This window comes from Bison bison, unplaced genomic scaffold, assembly GCF_000754665.1.
Source record: "Bison bison bison isolate TAMUID 2011002044 unplaced genomic scaffold, Bison_UMD1.0 scf7180017864297, whole genome shotgun sequence".
Lineage (NCBI taxonomy): Eukaryota > Metazoa > Chordata > Mammalia > Artiodactyla > Bovidae > Bison > Bison bison.
Genome location: NW_011494869.1, coordinates 6,715,124 through 6,730,066, shown reverse-complemented (window position 1 = coordinate 6,730,066; position 14,943 = coordinate 6,715,124). Strand labels below are relative to the sequence as shown.

Sequence of the window (14,943 nt, the reverse complement as noted above, 5' to 3'; positions counted from 1 at the left end):
TATGTACAACTGATTCACTGTGCTATACACCTGAAACTAACACACCATTGTAAATCAAGTACACTGCAAAAAAAAAAAAAACAGTCCTGCAGCCCCCACTGCTTATATACATAAAAGTCTAGGCCCCTTGCCATAGTAATAAGACTCTTCCCTCAACTAGCTCATCCTGACTGTTCCCAGGAAACCATCCCATCACAGCAGACAACTTAAGAGACCCACTCACAGGCCCCATAGAATCACTGCCCAAAACCAACTGGCAAACTCCTACTGCTGCTGCTGCTGCTGCTGCTGCTGCTGCTAAGTCGCTTCAGTCGTGTCCGACTCTGTACGACCCCATAGACGGAAGCCCACCAGGCTCCCCTGTCCCTGGGAATCTCCAGGCAAGAACACTGGAGTGGGTTGCCATTTCCTTCTCCAATGCATGAAAATGAAAAGTGAAAGGGAAGTCGCTCAGTTCTGCCTGACTCTTAGCGACCCCATGGACTGCAGCCTACCAGGCTCTGCCGTCCATGGGATTTTCCAGGCAACCAGGGTGAGACAGCGCTTCACACTGTTGCACAACCATAATCATCCCTACCACCACCCTCCACTAAGTACACCTGAATCTATCAAGAGATACATCACCCCTCTAACATCTCATCTGGAGTTAACACCAAAGTCTGAAATTCTAGACACAGCTAAGGCCACCACCATCGCTCCCCTCCCACCAACCATACATCTAAATGGTCCAAATAGCCTTCATCTCAACCAATGGCCTCTTAGAAATGAGAAGAATCTGGCAGGAAGGTTTTAACTACTATCATCCTCCATCTCTCACTTCACCACCAAAATACATGCAAGTAATTTCAGGTATAACCATTTTTGAATGATGATTCTTCTGGTTTTGGAGAACATATGCTCATCACATACACACATACACACACACACAAAGTGACCCCAGAAAATGGAAAGCACTAAAGGGGATTCCGATCTTCCAAACACAGCACTGAGGTGAACAGTGGCAGGCCCCCATCATTCCTGAGCAGTGAGGGGGTCCTGTCCTCTGTCCCCTCTGTCCCTATATCTGTCCTGTGCTAGGTCTGCCCAGCCACTCAGCCAGTCCTACATCCAGGAAAGCCAGAGGCATCCATCATTCCTAGGGTGCATCCCTACCTAGATGCAACCTGATTCCTAGTTTCCACCTTACGGAACAATCAGGGAGATGATCAGATATGGCAGGAAGGAAAACCCTCAGGAGCTGGCAGGCAGAGTGAAAACCAAGACAGGTGCCATATGCATAGAACACAGAGGCTCCTTTCTCTTGCCAGAAGACAGATGCACCAGTGAGGTTGTAAACAAGGCGCTAGCCCTCCTGATGTGTTAGTGTGGGAACTAACACCTTATCCACTGTCCCCAAGCCCCTTCTCCCTAGTCACCTCCAGCGCCCAGGCAGAGTCTGACTTCACAACAACATTGCATTACAATGTCAAAGCATGTGACCCTCAGCTAACCTCTAAGCAGCCCAGAGGGGTCAAAAGCCCCATCTTATGAACAAGACAAAGAGACTAAGTCAGCTCCACATGGCTCCATCTCAAGAGTTTCAGGTCAGTTCAGCATCCCTTGAACCCCTTCTAACCTCATATGCTCCACTCCCTGGATCCTGAAGCCTTTGGCCATGTGAAAACGGTTCTTACTAAAGAAGGATGAATGTGTGGAACCCAGAACACCATGCTTTGCACATGGTAAAAGACCACATCCCGAGACCAGCTAAAAGACAGGCATGAGGACTTCTTGATGAAGGGGCTTTCGGTTATTTTAATTTTATTTATTTATTTTAAAACAGATAACATATTCACAAGAAAGAATATTTGAAAGCTTCAAAAGGGAAAAATTTTCTTCCCAGTCCTCTTCCCAGTCACCCTGATTCGAGGGGCAGCCGATATTTTAAGTTTTTCTTTAACTTTCCAAAGATATTCTATGCATGTACAAACAGATATAGTGATGCACATTTTCCCCCTTTTTTTAAAACATTTGGTAACATAATATACATTGTTTTATGCCTTATACTTTTTACTTAATAATACATCCCAGAGATTACTCCAAAGCAGTACCTGAAGAGACTCCTCATTCTTTTCATGGCTGCACAGCATTCCTTCACAGAGATTAACAAAAATTCATTTAACCAGTGTTCAGAATTGCTTAAAGTCCCACTCAATAACAGATTATAGTAGTTATTTTTGTGTAATGAACCTATAAAAGCCTCTTTTCTCTGCAACCAAAGCCATGCAAAGGTTCAAGAGCACATTTAGTGCAAGACAAAGGTTAAGAATCAGTTTACCCTTGACGGGAAATTATCTTTCTAAGCTCCCTGTTCACAAAGAGGCAGAGCTATGACCACTGTAGATATATCTAGTCGGCCAAGGCTAGAATAACAAACATCACAGCTGCACGCTGCACAAAGAGGCCAAACATGCCACACACATTCTGATTAATACTAAACGCCACTTTTGCTCAGATTGAAGCCAATTTTTTTTAAAAGTCAGATTCCTGACAATTGTAATCCATCCTGAGCAAGTCAAGATTTCTAGTGCTTGAAAGGAGTCAATTAGGAAAAAAAACCCTGAGTGATATTAAACACAGATTGGAAAAAAACTGGAAGGTTTAAGTGGTGTTCCCTCTTTGGAAAAAGCCAGCTGCCTTCTTTGTGTCAGAGGCACAAAAAGCAGAGAGGGCCTGGGCAAAACATGGGGACTCTGCCTGCCTACCTGACAGAGTCAGGGTAGTGTGCACCTTGTCACTTAGGCCACTCAAGCCAACAAATGAATTTGGGACCATCTTCTAGAATCCACTAGCTTCTGGTAGAGGCTTTTGTCCTCTCAACTGTGCCTAGCCCAGGCCTGGGCATGAGCTGCTGGGCAGAAAACAACTGAAAGGGCGCCTGGGTGGTTGAGGAGGCCCACCGGCAGGGCCCAGAGTGCTCCTTTATAAATCTGAGGTTGCTGACTGTAAGCCGAAGTGTCACGCACATCCTATTTATTAAGATACTGCCTCAACTGTCTTCCACGTGGGAGGTCCCTTAAGGCTTTGGCCATTAACATGGTAAAGTGAAAACAGGACCTAGGTTGATGGCAGCCTTCCTCTCCAAAATGCCAGAGTCCCAGACTGGTCAAGCAAAGGCCAATGGGAGTGAGGGCTACTGAGGCGTATCCCCACAGGGAGCAAGCTCAGGTCGCTTGGTTCTGACTGTAAACAGTTCAAATTCCATGAACGACAATCACTTGCCAGTTCATTTTTGGAATGGAAGCCCATGCCATCCCGGCCCAGTGGCTACCTTTTAGGATCCTCCACCCAATGGCTTGGCTTGGCGGGTAGGCAGCCAGCAAACAAAGTCCTCTCCAGCCTGCTGGCTGCCACCATGATTCTCATCACAGAATGGATCAAGAGACCAGGACAAATGTTCTCTTAGCCAGTGACTCACCAGGAAGTCTGTTCATGTTGACGCCTTGAGCTGAGAGTCCTATTCCCATGTACCTTTGAAAAAGCACACACACAAACATTTTGGTTAACAAATGGGTTACGCATCTCCCTTCTCAAATATTTCTTGGTAAAAGAAAAACAGGAAAAGCAATGAAGGCAGAGACTCCTTTAACACACTAGTGGATCTTGGAGAACCTTTGTATTTTGATTTTCTAATGGAAATCTCTCAATGCCTTAAGCAGCTGGAAAAACAGGAGGCAGTGTCTACAACCAGGAATCACTGGCTTCAGTTTCAGAGCAAAGTTTCCTGGAATCACTGCTTCCCGTCCTTTGGCTTCTGGCTCCCAGCTAAGGCAGTGGAATCTATTCCCAAGAAGTACCTAAAGTAAGTAGTTCAATCCTACGGAGTGTTTGGCAGAATAATGCAAGTTTAAGCCACAGGGACAAGCCACTCTTCAGCAAGAACCAAGACATGGAAAAAGTACAGCCAGCTGGATCCATATAGAGTCATAAATACCCCTCATTACACAGGGTTTCTTCTCTTTTTTTTTTTTTTTTTTAGGGTTTCTTCTCTTGAGGTCTCCAAACTAACTACCCTGCCCCATATATTCACCAATGGCCTCTTTAATCATCCAAAGCTGAAGGTGACAGTGTGTGAGGCCACAGAGACCCACCCTCTACTCCTTCCACCCAGGAACCTAACCAACCAAGGCTGCCACAGCCAGGTGGGACCCGTGCTGGGCAACTCTGTCAAAGATATCTCAGTTGCACTCGTGAGAGGGAAGGTCAGAGAAGGGAATGAACAGGTTTTTTTAGTCTATATAGTTGTAGTATACAAAGACACAGTAAGGTATTTCCCCAAGAACTCAGAAACTAGAGAAACAAGTCACCACCATCTAAGTGGAAAATACTAGAAACCCACATACGATGCCTGCTGTTAACCACATATGAGCATCAACATGTGGCTGAGAAGATCACAACAGTAAAAACACCAACCAAGATGGCTAAGGTGTAACTTTTGGTTGCATAATAATGTGAATGTACTTAATGCCACTGAATTGTTCACTGAAAAATAATTAAAATGGTAAAATTTATGTGATGCGTATTTTACCACAATAAAAATGTTTTTCTTGTAAAGCAATCACATGGGGTTGCCTTATTTTGACCATTTCCAAGTAGCTGGAAATTACATTCCAACTGCTCCCTGTTGTAATTGTGCAAGGAACCACCTCACATACGTTTCTCCATCTTGGACTCTTCTCTTCCTCTTCTGGCATGTTCCACGAAACATATGGACCAGTATCCTAACACTACCAGAGTCCCCACCACATGGTGCTCCAGAATCTGCGAGCCTTCCATCTGCAGTAAACTGAATGCCCTTCTCTGACTGGCTGCAACAATGGGTGTTGGAGGAGAAGAAAGGAAGGGTCTAACCTACCCATTTTCCCCTGAAGCCAGCTTTCGCATCTTTGTGGGCAGAACCCATGAAAGACACCAATCAACACATGGCCCTAATAACTGGCCTGCAAGGGTTAGGGGAAAGGAGAGGGAAGGGAAGGGAGAAAAGGGGAAGGAACAACACTTTAAAGAAAGGCTTCTATGGTTCAAAGGATTTGAGACTCTCAAACTGCCTGCTACTTCTTGCCAAAAGGGGACCTTCGGCAACCATCAAGAGCAGAAGCTGTGTAAGCCTGCTGGCAGGATTCCCATTAGGCTAAAACCTGCACATTTTCCCAGAAAAATAGCAGCCCAAATAATCAGCTTCCTGACTTTACATGGAAGAGGCTGCCAAGAGTTGGTCTCCATTCCCTTTATGCCATCTCTGACCAAACAGCAAATGACCCTGACTGCCCTGCAGTCATCAATCAACATATGCAAGTGCAATAGAGCCAGGAGTTTGGAGTTTTCCTAACTTGGATGCCAGGCCACTAATCCTGCCCTGTTTTAGAGCCCAACACCACATGCGATCCCACCCCTCACATTTAGCTTTCCTGACACTAAGATGAAGGCTTATGTGTTTGAAGCACATGTGCTTCCTGGGTGACCCCTGACTGCTTAGGGCTACAAATAGGGGAGGTCAAGGGTCATCCAGGGAATGTATGCTTGGCCACTAGCAACAGAGATCTGGTTCCACAACTTCCCAAGAGAACAGGGAACTACTAAGGCACATGTACTCAAACACAAGTTACTTAGGTCTCTCAACAGGAGAAGCCCCTTCCACCTCTGGCAGCTACCCCTCAACACCTTCCTATAGACGCTACCCCACAGCTGGGGCAGTGTTTACCAGCGGATGGTCTGGGAGCCTCTGTACAAACCCCAGGGTCATCTTGAGAATCTGAGTAGGTAAGCTAAGGGTAAAGCACCCAGAAGAGACCGGTCTCCACACTTGAATGTCATGCCCCTGTGAGTGTCGTTGATACAGGGAGCAGCCCCACAGGACCCTAACTTGAAATGTTCATATGAGGTCAAGCTAAGTCAGAGTTCAAAGGGAATGAGTCCCAACTCTTCAAACACTGTGTGACATTAAGTCTTTCCAAAAGTATGACGTCCTAAAATTTCAAAAACATGCAGCCTTCTAGCAAGTATTCATACACTTGAAAACTGTTATCCAACCAGGTTAAGATAAGCAAAGAGGCAAAAAAAAACTATAAGGACACTAAAAAACACTGGATTGTACACTGTGAGTGAGCGGACTGTATGGTATATTACTTCTCAAAAACACTCAAACTAGGCATAAAAGGAAACAATCTCAACATAATAAAAGGTCTTATATGAGAAAACCACAGCTAATATTGTATTCAATGGTGAAAGTCTGAAGACTTTTCCTCTAATATCAGGAACAGGAAAGGTGCCTGCTTTCGCCACTTCTATTCAACAGAATATCAGAAGTTCTAGCTAGAGCAATTAGACAAGAGAAAGAAAGAAAAAGGCATCCAAATTGGAAAGGAATGGGTAAAACTATCTCTGTTCACAGAAGACATGATTCTATACATAGAAAATTCTACATTCCACAAAAAACTGTTAGAACAAACAAATTCAGCAAAGTTTCAGATATAAAAACAACACACAGAAAACAGCTGTGTTTCAACATACTAATACTGAACAATCAAAAAAGGAAAAGAGAAAATAATTCCATTTACAATAGCATCGAAAGAATAAAATACTTAGGAATTAACTTTGCCAAGAAGGCAAAAAGCTTATACACTAAAACCCCTAAAATGTTGCTGAAATTTAAAAATACACAAATAGTGAGCTCCTTGGCAGTCCAGTGACCAGTAGGACTTAGCACTTTTGCTGCAGGGAGGCTGGGTTCAATCCCTAGTTGGGGAACTAAGATCCCACAGGCACATGGCATGGCCGAAAAATACATTTTTTTAATTTAAGTAAATAAATAAACATAAAAAGACACAAATGGAAAAACATCTGCCCATACATGGATTGGAAGACAATATTGTTATGATGTCAATACCATCCAAAGCAATACACAGAATCAATGAGGGTGTTAAAAAAAAAAGTTAGAATCATATTTTTTTATTTCAAAACTTACAAGAAAGCTACAATAATCAAAACAGTGTTGGTACTGGCATAAAGATAGTATGGTGGATGACTACAACCCTAGAGTCCAGTTCGTCCACTGGAGGCCCTTCGAGTACTATGATCTCGTAAAGGAAAGCAGGCCATCCTTGAAGGCCTGGATCTCGGGACATCTAAAGAGGAATGCCTGTTTTACATGGAATTACCAAGGAAAAAGGAGGTGAGCATTTGCTTCCTTCTTGGTAAAAGGTCAGGCAATGCTAGGAACACTCAAAGACACAGGCTGCCATGGTCTCCTGGGAGGCAAAATGGGCTCTCGCTCCCCAAGCCAGTGACTAGAATAGACAGAGCTTAGCTCCCGGACAGTTCATATGTCCACCAGGGCTTTCTTTTCAAGCAGCAGGATACATCTGAGGAGCTTGCAGGAAAAGTTATTTACCTTATAAAACAACTGAAAGTAAGCTAAACCCATCTGAAGACTATCATGTGTCTATCACATTAGACACAGTAAGTATAGAGAGACAACCGACAAGCTACCTGGCAGGGAGGCCATCGGTCGGCATCCACCTTAGTCTCTATCCTTTCCCACAAAAAAAACACGTGAGCCTGAAGAGTGACTCTGCCTCTCTGTCAGGCTCTAGAGAAGAGGGCGCCAAGTGGCCCTGCTTGGGCCAAGCTGGGTGGGGATCCACCGGAGAGCAGGACAGAGCAGGCGCGGTGGCAGCAGTGGCCCTTGCAGACCACCGCCAGGTCCGCCCTGGGGCGGCAGAGGTAAACTGGGGCCCTGCAAGATGACTAGCCTTGAGAATGGACTGGTGGCCTCCGGGGCCTGTGCTGCCCCCCACCCGCTCTGCTGACTCTCCCACAAAAGCAACAGCCCACTGGATCCACTGCAGTCATGCGGAGAGTCTTGAGAACACTCCAGGTGGCTTGCATTCTTCTCCTTTCTCTTTAGTTTTCCAGATTTTCTACAACTAACATAAATTACTTTGAGAGTCATGAAAAAATCATTTTCAAGAGCCAGCTGATGGCTGCACACTGAGGAGGTTGCTGGCTCTCAGCCATCAGACTCTCTCTGGGCTGTCCCAGCGCAACATTTCAATACCAGGGAGACACAGTGGGGGACTGGGCCTTCGTGTCAGCTTCTCGGTATTCTTATTTCCCTGAACCTTGACAGGAGAGCGGAAGCTGCATGTGAAGAGCACACTCGCAGAAACAAACTAAAAGGGTCCAACTCCATGCTCAGCAGAGGAGCTGGGGCTCTGGCTCACACGGCCCCTGGTGCATCCTAAGCACCTCAGAGAGCACACCCTCGGGAGACCCCGCGGACACAGTGACACAGCCTCAGCACAGCTCTAACCGACTGGAGATTTTTCCATGACCCAGGCCAGCCTGGGGGCGGACAGAGGACAGGACCTTAGAAAGCAGGCCTCTGGACTCTCACACCCTCTGGAGATGTACAACAAGGCCTGGAGGGAGGAGACCACCCTTTGCTGTAAGCCCCCACCCAGACAGGAAAGACAGCTTGGAGTACTCCATCCAAGGAACCTCTTTGGCAACAAGTCTGATATTCCCTTCCTGCCTCCTGAAGAGAAGCACACGAGGATTCTAAAGTGACAGGGACACTTGGCAGCTGGGCTCCAGAGACAACACCTCAGACTCTGAAGCCTGGCCTCAGACACTCCAGCCTAACTCAGGACTATGAGTCTTGGATTTCGCCCCACAGCTCAGGTTCCCTGTCAGAAAAAGACAGGTTGGACTAACAGTCTCCTAAGAGCTTTCCTAGCTCTCACCTAGAGACTTCAGCTCTGGGCCGAATAATGTTTGGGTACTGTTCCAAGTGTGCTGAACCCAGATGCAAGCTCAAAATGGTAGAGACCCTGGAGCAGTGATCAAAAGCCAACAAGAAAAGACACCAAAAGAAAAGGAAATTATAGATCAATACACCTTCTGAATGGAGATGCACAAAATTTCAACAAAACTATAGCAAACCAAATTCAACAACATTAAAAGGATTAATACCACAACCAAAGGGGATTTATGCCAGGAAGTCACAGGCAATTTAACATAAGAAAATCAATGAATATAATAAACCACATTAACAGAATGAAGGGGAAAAAAAAAAAAACCACACGATCATCTCAATTGATAGAAAAAGCATCTGAAAAATCCAACACCCTTTGATAAAAACACTCAGAAAACTAGGAACAAAAGGGAACTTCTTCAATATGATAAATGGCATTTAGGAAAAATTTACAGCCAACATACCCAATGGTGAAAGACTGAAAACTTTTACCCTAAGATGAGGAGCAACACAAGGAGTCAACGTTTCACCACTGCTATTCAACACTGTACTGGAAGTTCTATTCAGATTGATTAGACAAGAAAAGAAAATAAAAGGTAAAAATTGGAAAGGAATAAGTAAAACTATTTCTATTTGCAGAGGACATGACCCTACCTATAGAAAATTCTGTATAGAGAGAATCCCAAATGATATACAGGAAGCTTACTAGAGTTAATACATACCCAAATTGAAGGATACAAAATCAACACACAAAAAGCAGCTGTGTTTCTATATACTAACACTGAACACTTAAAGGAGAAAATTAAGACAAAAATTCTATTTACAATAGCATCTAAAATCAAAAAAACAAACAAAACCCTCAGGAATAAATTTAACCAAGGAGGTGAAAACGCTTGTACATGAAAAATTATAGAACATTGCTGAAAGAAATTAAAGAAGACAAAAATAAATGGAAAGACATCCTGTGTTCATGGACTGGAAGACTTCATATTGTAGATGGAAAGTGTTGTTAATACGTTCTAAGTTGGTCTACAGATTCAGCACAATCCCTGCCAAAATTCCAGCAGTCTTTTTTGTAGAAGTGGAAAAGAGAACCCTCAAAATCCATACAGACTTGCTAGGGACCCCAAGTAGCTAAAACAATCTTAAAGAAAGAGCAAAGTTAAAAGATTTGTTTCCTGATTTCAAAACTCACTGTAGAACTAGCGTAACCGAAACAGTGCGGCACTGGCACAGGCAGACACGTAGGCTAGTAGGAGAGAACTGAAAGTCCGCAAGTGCATTTACACAGCCAAATCACTTCCAACAAGGGTGCCAAGTCCATTCAATGGGGGAAGAGAAGTCTCCTCAAAAACTGGTGCTGAGACAACTGGATCTCTACTTCATAGCTTGTATAAAAATTAACTCAAAACAGACCAATGATCTTAATATAAGAGCTAAACAAAAAAACACTTAAAAGATTCATGACTGTGGTTTAGGCAATGGATTCTTAGATACGACACCAAAAGAAAAAACAGATGAATTGGACTTCATCAAAATTAAAACTTTTATGCATCAAAGGTCATTATCAAGAAAGTGAAGAGAGAATTCTCTGGCGGTCCAGTGCTTAGGACTTCACACTTCCAATGCAGGGAGCTCGGGTCTGATCCCTGGTTGGGGAACTAAGATCTCACAAGCTGTGCAGGAAGGTTAAAAAACAAAGAGTGAAAAGACAACTTGGAAATGGGAGAAAATATTTCTAAATCATAGCTTTATGAGGATCTAATATTCAAAAATATACAGAATTCCTACAACTTAACAACAAAAAGACAAAAAACTCAATTATAAACTAGCCAAAGGACTTGAGTAGACATTTCTCCAAAGAAGATATACAAGCGGCCAATAAATACATGAAAAGATGCTCAACATTACTAATCCATTAGAACTGCAAACCAAAATGAGATACTAATTCACATAGGATGGGGAAGGAAATAAAGAAGAATAAGAGGAAGGGAGAAAGGAAAAAGGAAGTAAGTTATTGGTAAAAAAGTAAAGAAATTAGAAATTTCACACATTGCTGGTAGAGATATAAAACTGTATAGCCACTGTGGAAAACAATCTGGTAATTCCTCAAAAAGTTAAACAGAACAATCAAGCAAATTTTTTTTTCCCTGTCTGCACAAAGTGCAAAGCCCCAACTGCTCAGCCACCAGGGAATTCTTAAGTATACACTCAATCAAGCAATTCTTAAGTATACACTCAAAAGAATTGAAAAGACAAACTCACAGATACTTGTATGCCAGTGTTCATTATACCATTACTCACAATAGTCAAAGATGTAAAAAGCTCAAGTGTCCATCAACAGATGAATGGATAAAGAAAATGTGGTAAATATAAAAAAAAGCCATAAAAAAGTAAGATTCTGACACAGGTCACAACATAAGATAAACCCTGCAAACATTATGCTAAATGAAATAAGCCAGACATAAAAGGACAATGCCGTATGATTCTACTTTTATGAAATATCTACAATAGGCAAATTCATAGAGACAGAAAGGAGATTAGAGGTTACCAGGGGCTGGGAGGAGCCGGGCGGGGGGGCGGGGGCGGTGGTGGATGAGGAGTTATTGCTTAATGGGTACAGAGTTTCTGTCTGGGGTGATGAAAAAGTTCTGGAAAACAGTAGTGATAGTTGCACAAGTTGAACACAATTAATACCACTGAATTTTACACTTAAAAATTGTTAAAATGGCATGTTTAATGTTGTATTTATTTTAGCACACACATGGGAGTCACCAAAAACACCTATATGGCCCTGTAGGCCAGCATTAGCCTCATCTGGCTTTTCCGGATGAGACAAGTAGGGCTTGGCACAGAGCTCAGTGGAAAGCATCAGAGTATCCAGGCCTCGTGTCGGGGCCAGAAGAAAGAAGTCCCTCACCATAAGCACACAGCAGGTAACAAGAGTGAAGAATACAGACCTAGCTCTTTTTTTACTTTTATCAACTTCCCCTTTGAGGGAAGGTGGATTTTATGGGCTGGCAAGCCCAGAGACACTTTTAACAAATGTTACATTAGATATATGAACCAATGACTATGGGATCTGAACTTTTTTTTTCCCAGCCACGCTGCACAGCTTGAGGGAATCTTAGTTCCCCAATCAGGGATCCAACCTGGCCTGGCAGTGAAAATGCTGAGTCCTAACCACTGGACCACCAGGGAATTCCCTGAACATTTTTAATTTAAGCTCCATCAATTAACTGTCTCCAGGCCCACAGAGCTCTGGTAGGATGTGACAAGGAGAGAAGGGACAAGCTCCTGAGCCTCAGGGCTGAGATGGCTCTTGCGGGCTGCAGGAAGGTAGTTTGGCTGCCGAGCCTCCCAAGTCAAAGGGTCTGTCACCACTGCCCCGTCCCCTGCGTCAGCCCCGCAAGGTGCTGCTGGAATCTCACCAGACAGTTTCATCCTGACATCTAACACCTCAGCCACAGATCGGAAGGCTGGCAATCTTGTTCATATCAGAATCTGCCCCAGATAAGAAATCAACACCTCCACATCAGAGGGGACCTCTGGGGTCATCACTGACTCAATGGACATGAGTCTGAGCAAACTCCAGGAGACGGTGAAGGACAGGGAAGCCTGGCGTGCTGCAGTCCATGGGGTCGCAGAGAGTCAGACACAACTTAGTGACTAAACAACAACAACTGGGGTCATAGTTACAAAATGGTCCATGGGAGACATTTCAGGAAAAACCCCAACTGACACTTAGTTCTGAAATGAGGGCTAATATTTGATGCTGGGGATTTTAGTTTGTGGTCTGATGGGCCTGCTTAAAGCCACAGTCCATCAGGACACTTGCACCTCAGGTACAAGCTTCTTCTCCAGCAGTCATCCCTCTACCCTGGCCCTCTGCCAAGAAGCCACCCAGTGACCCACTAAGCCCAACTCTGTGTAGCCCACTGACTCCCCCAAGAGGAGGGGTATTACAGAGATGAATGGACCCAACCCAGCAACATAAGGAAGACCATATCTGAAGGCAAAGGAGTCATGAGACAGGACGTGCTTGCAGGGAGGAAGGCGGTTTTGAATGTGTCCGGAGACCCTCATGCATCCACCACCACCAGCACCATCAAAGCACCCAGAGAGCCCACGACACAGGAACAGACAGAATAGCCCCCATGGATGGCTCTAGGAAGGTTATTCATAACCCTGGACTCTGCCTCCTTCCTTAAAGAATCTCTTGGGAGACTCAAGGACCAAGCCTTGAATTTACAGAGCTTATCATATTCCAGCATATTACCTAATATGCTGCCCTTAACTGTAATAGCACATTGGCACCCCACCTTAATGTGAGCAGGTTCTTCCCAGACCCCCACAACCCATAAGCTCCAGACACTAACCTCTCTGGCACTGTGTGTCAAAGCTGGAGCAGAGCTGAGTGTGGACACAGCAAATGCTCTTAGGTTCTCAGATAGTACCCTTAGCTCCCTAGTTATAGGTATTCATCCAGAAACTGGCCTTGAGTTTGCTTCTTTGTAAGTCAGCACCTTTTCATCATTCTCAGCACAGGGTTTTATTCAAGTAGCCTGCCATTACCTGGAAACTAAGTCCTAATGATTTTGATTTAGGTCATACCTGAATGGTCTAGTGTTTTTCCCTACTTTCTTCAATTTAAGTCTGAAGTTGGCAATAAGGAGTTCATGGTCTGAGCCACAGTCAGCTCCTGGTCTTGTTTTTGCTGACTGTATAGAGCTTCTCCCATCTTTGGCTGCAAAGAATATAATTAATCTGATTTCAGTGTTGACCATCTGGTGATGTCCATGTGTAGAGTCTTCTCGTGTTGTTGGGAGAGGGTGTTTGTTATGACCAGAGCATTTTCTTGGCAAAACTCTATTAGTCTTTGCCCTGCTTCATTCTGTATTCCAAGGCCACATTTGCCTGTTACTCCAGGTGTTTTTTGACTTCCTACTTTTGCATTCCAGTCCCCTATAATGAAAAGGACATCTTTTTTGGGTGTTAGTTCTAAAAGGTCTTGTAGGTCTTCATAGAACCATTCAACTTCAGCTTCTTCGGCATTACTGGTTGGGGCATAGACTTGGATTACTGTGATATTGAATGGTTTGCCTTGGAAACGAACAGAGATCATTCTGTCGTTTTTGAGACTGCATCCAAGTACTGCATTTCGGACTCTTTTGTTGACTATCATGGCCACTCCATTTCTTCTGAGGGATTCCTGCCCGCAGTAGTAGATATAATGGTCATCTGAGTTAAATTCACCCATTCCAGTCCATTTCAGTTCGCTGATTCCTAGAATGTCGACGTTCACTCTTGCCATCTCTTGTTTGACCACTTCCAATTTGCCTTGATTCATGGACCTGACATTCCAGGTTCCTATGCAATATTGCTCTTTACAGCATCGGACCTTGCTTCTATCACCAGTCACATCCACAGCTGGGTATTCTTTTTGCTTTGGCTCCATCCCTTCATTCTTTCTGGAGTTATTTCTCCACTGATCTCCAGTAGCATATTGGGCACCTACTGACCTGGGGAGTTTCTCTTTCAGTATCCTATCATTTTGCCTTTTCATACTGTTCATGGGGTTCTCAAGGCAAGAATACCGAAGTGGTTTGCCATTCCCTTCTCCAGTGGACCACATTCTGTCAGATCTCTCCACCATGACCCACCCATTTTGGGTTGCCCCACAGGCATGGCTTAGTTTCACTGAGTTAGACAAGGCTGTGGTCCTAGTGTGATTAGATTGACTACTTTTCTGTGAGTATGGTTTCAGTGTGTCTGCCCTTTGATGCCCTCTTGCAACACCTACCGTCTTACTTGGGTTTCTCTTACCTTTGGCATGGAGTATCTCTTCACGGCTGCGCCAGCAAAACGCAGCCAATGCTCCTTACCTTGGACGAGGGGTATCTCCTCACCACCACCCTTCCTGACCTTCAACATGGGACAGCTCCTCTAGGCCCTCTTGTGCCCACAGGACTGGAAAAGGTCAGTTTTCATTCCAATTCCAAAGAAAGGCAATGCCAAAGAATACTCAATCTATCGCACAATTGCACTCATCTCACACGCTAGTAAAGTAATGCTCAAAATTCTCCAAGCCAGGCTTCAGCAATATGTGAACCGTGAACTTCCTGATGTTCAAGCTGGTTTTAGAAAAG

General features: G+C 44.2%; 1 protein-coding gene across 1 annotated transcript in view; it reads right to left on the bottom strand.

Moving 5' to 3' along the window:
* The window catches only part of RANBP10 (RAN binding protein 10), a 58,421-nt gene that overhangs the window by 34,145 nt on the left and 9,333 nt on the right, over positions 1-14,943 (bottom strand). The window contains exon 3 of the mRNA XM_010851020.1: positions 3,458-3,510. Within this exon, the coding sequence (XP_010849322.1) occupies positions 3,458-3,510 (53 nt within the window). The remainder of the gene's footprint in view (positions 1-3,457; positions 3,511-14,943) is intronic.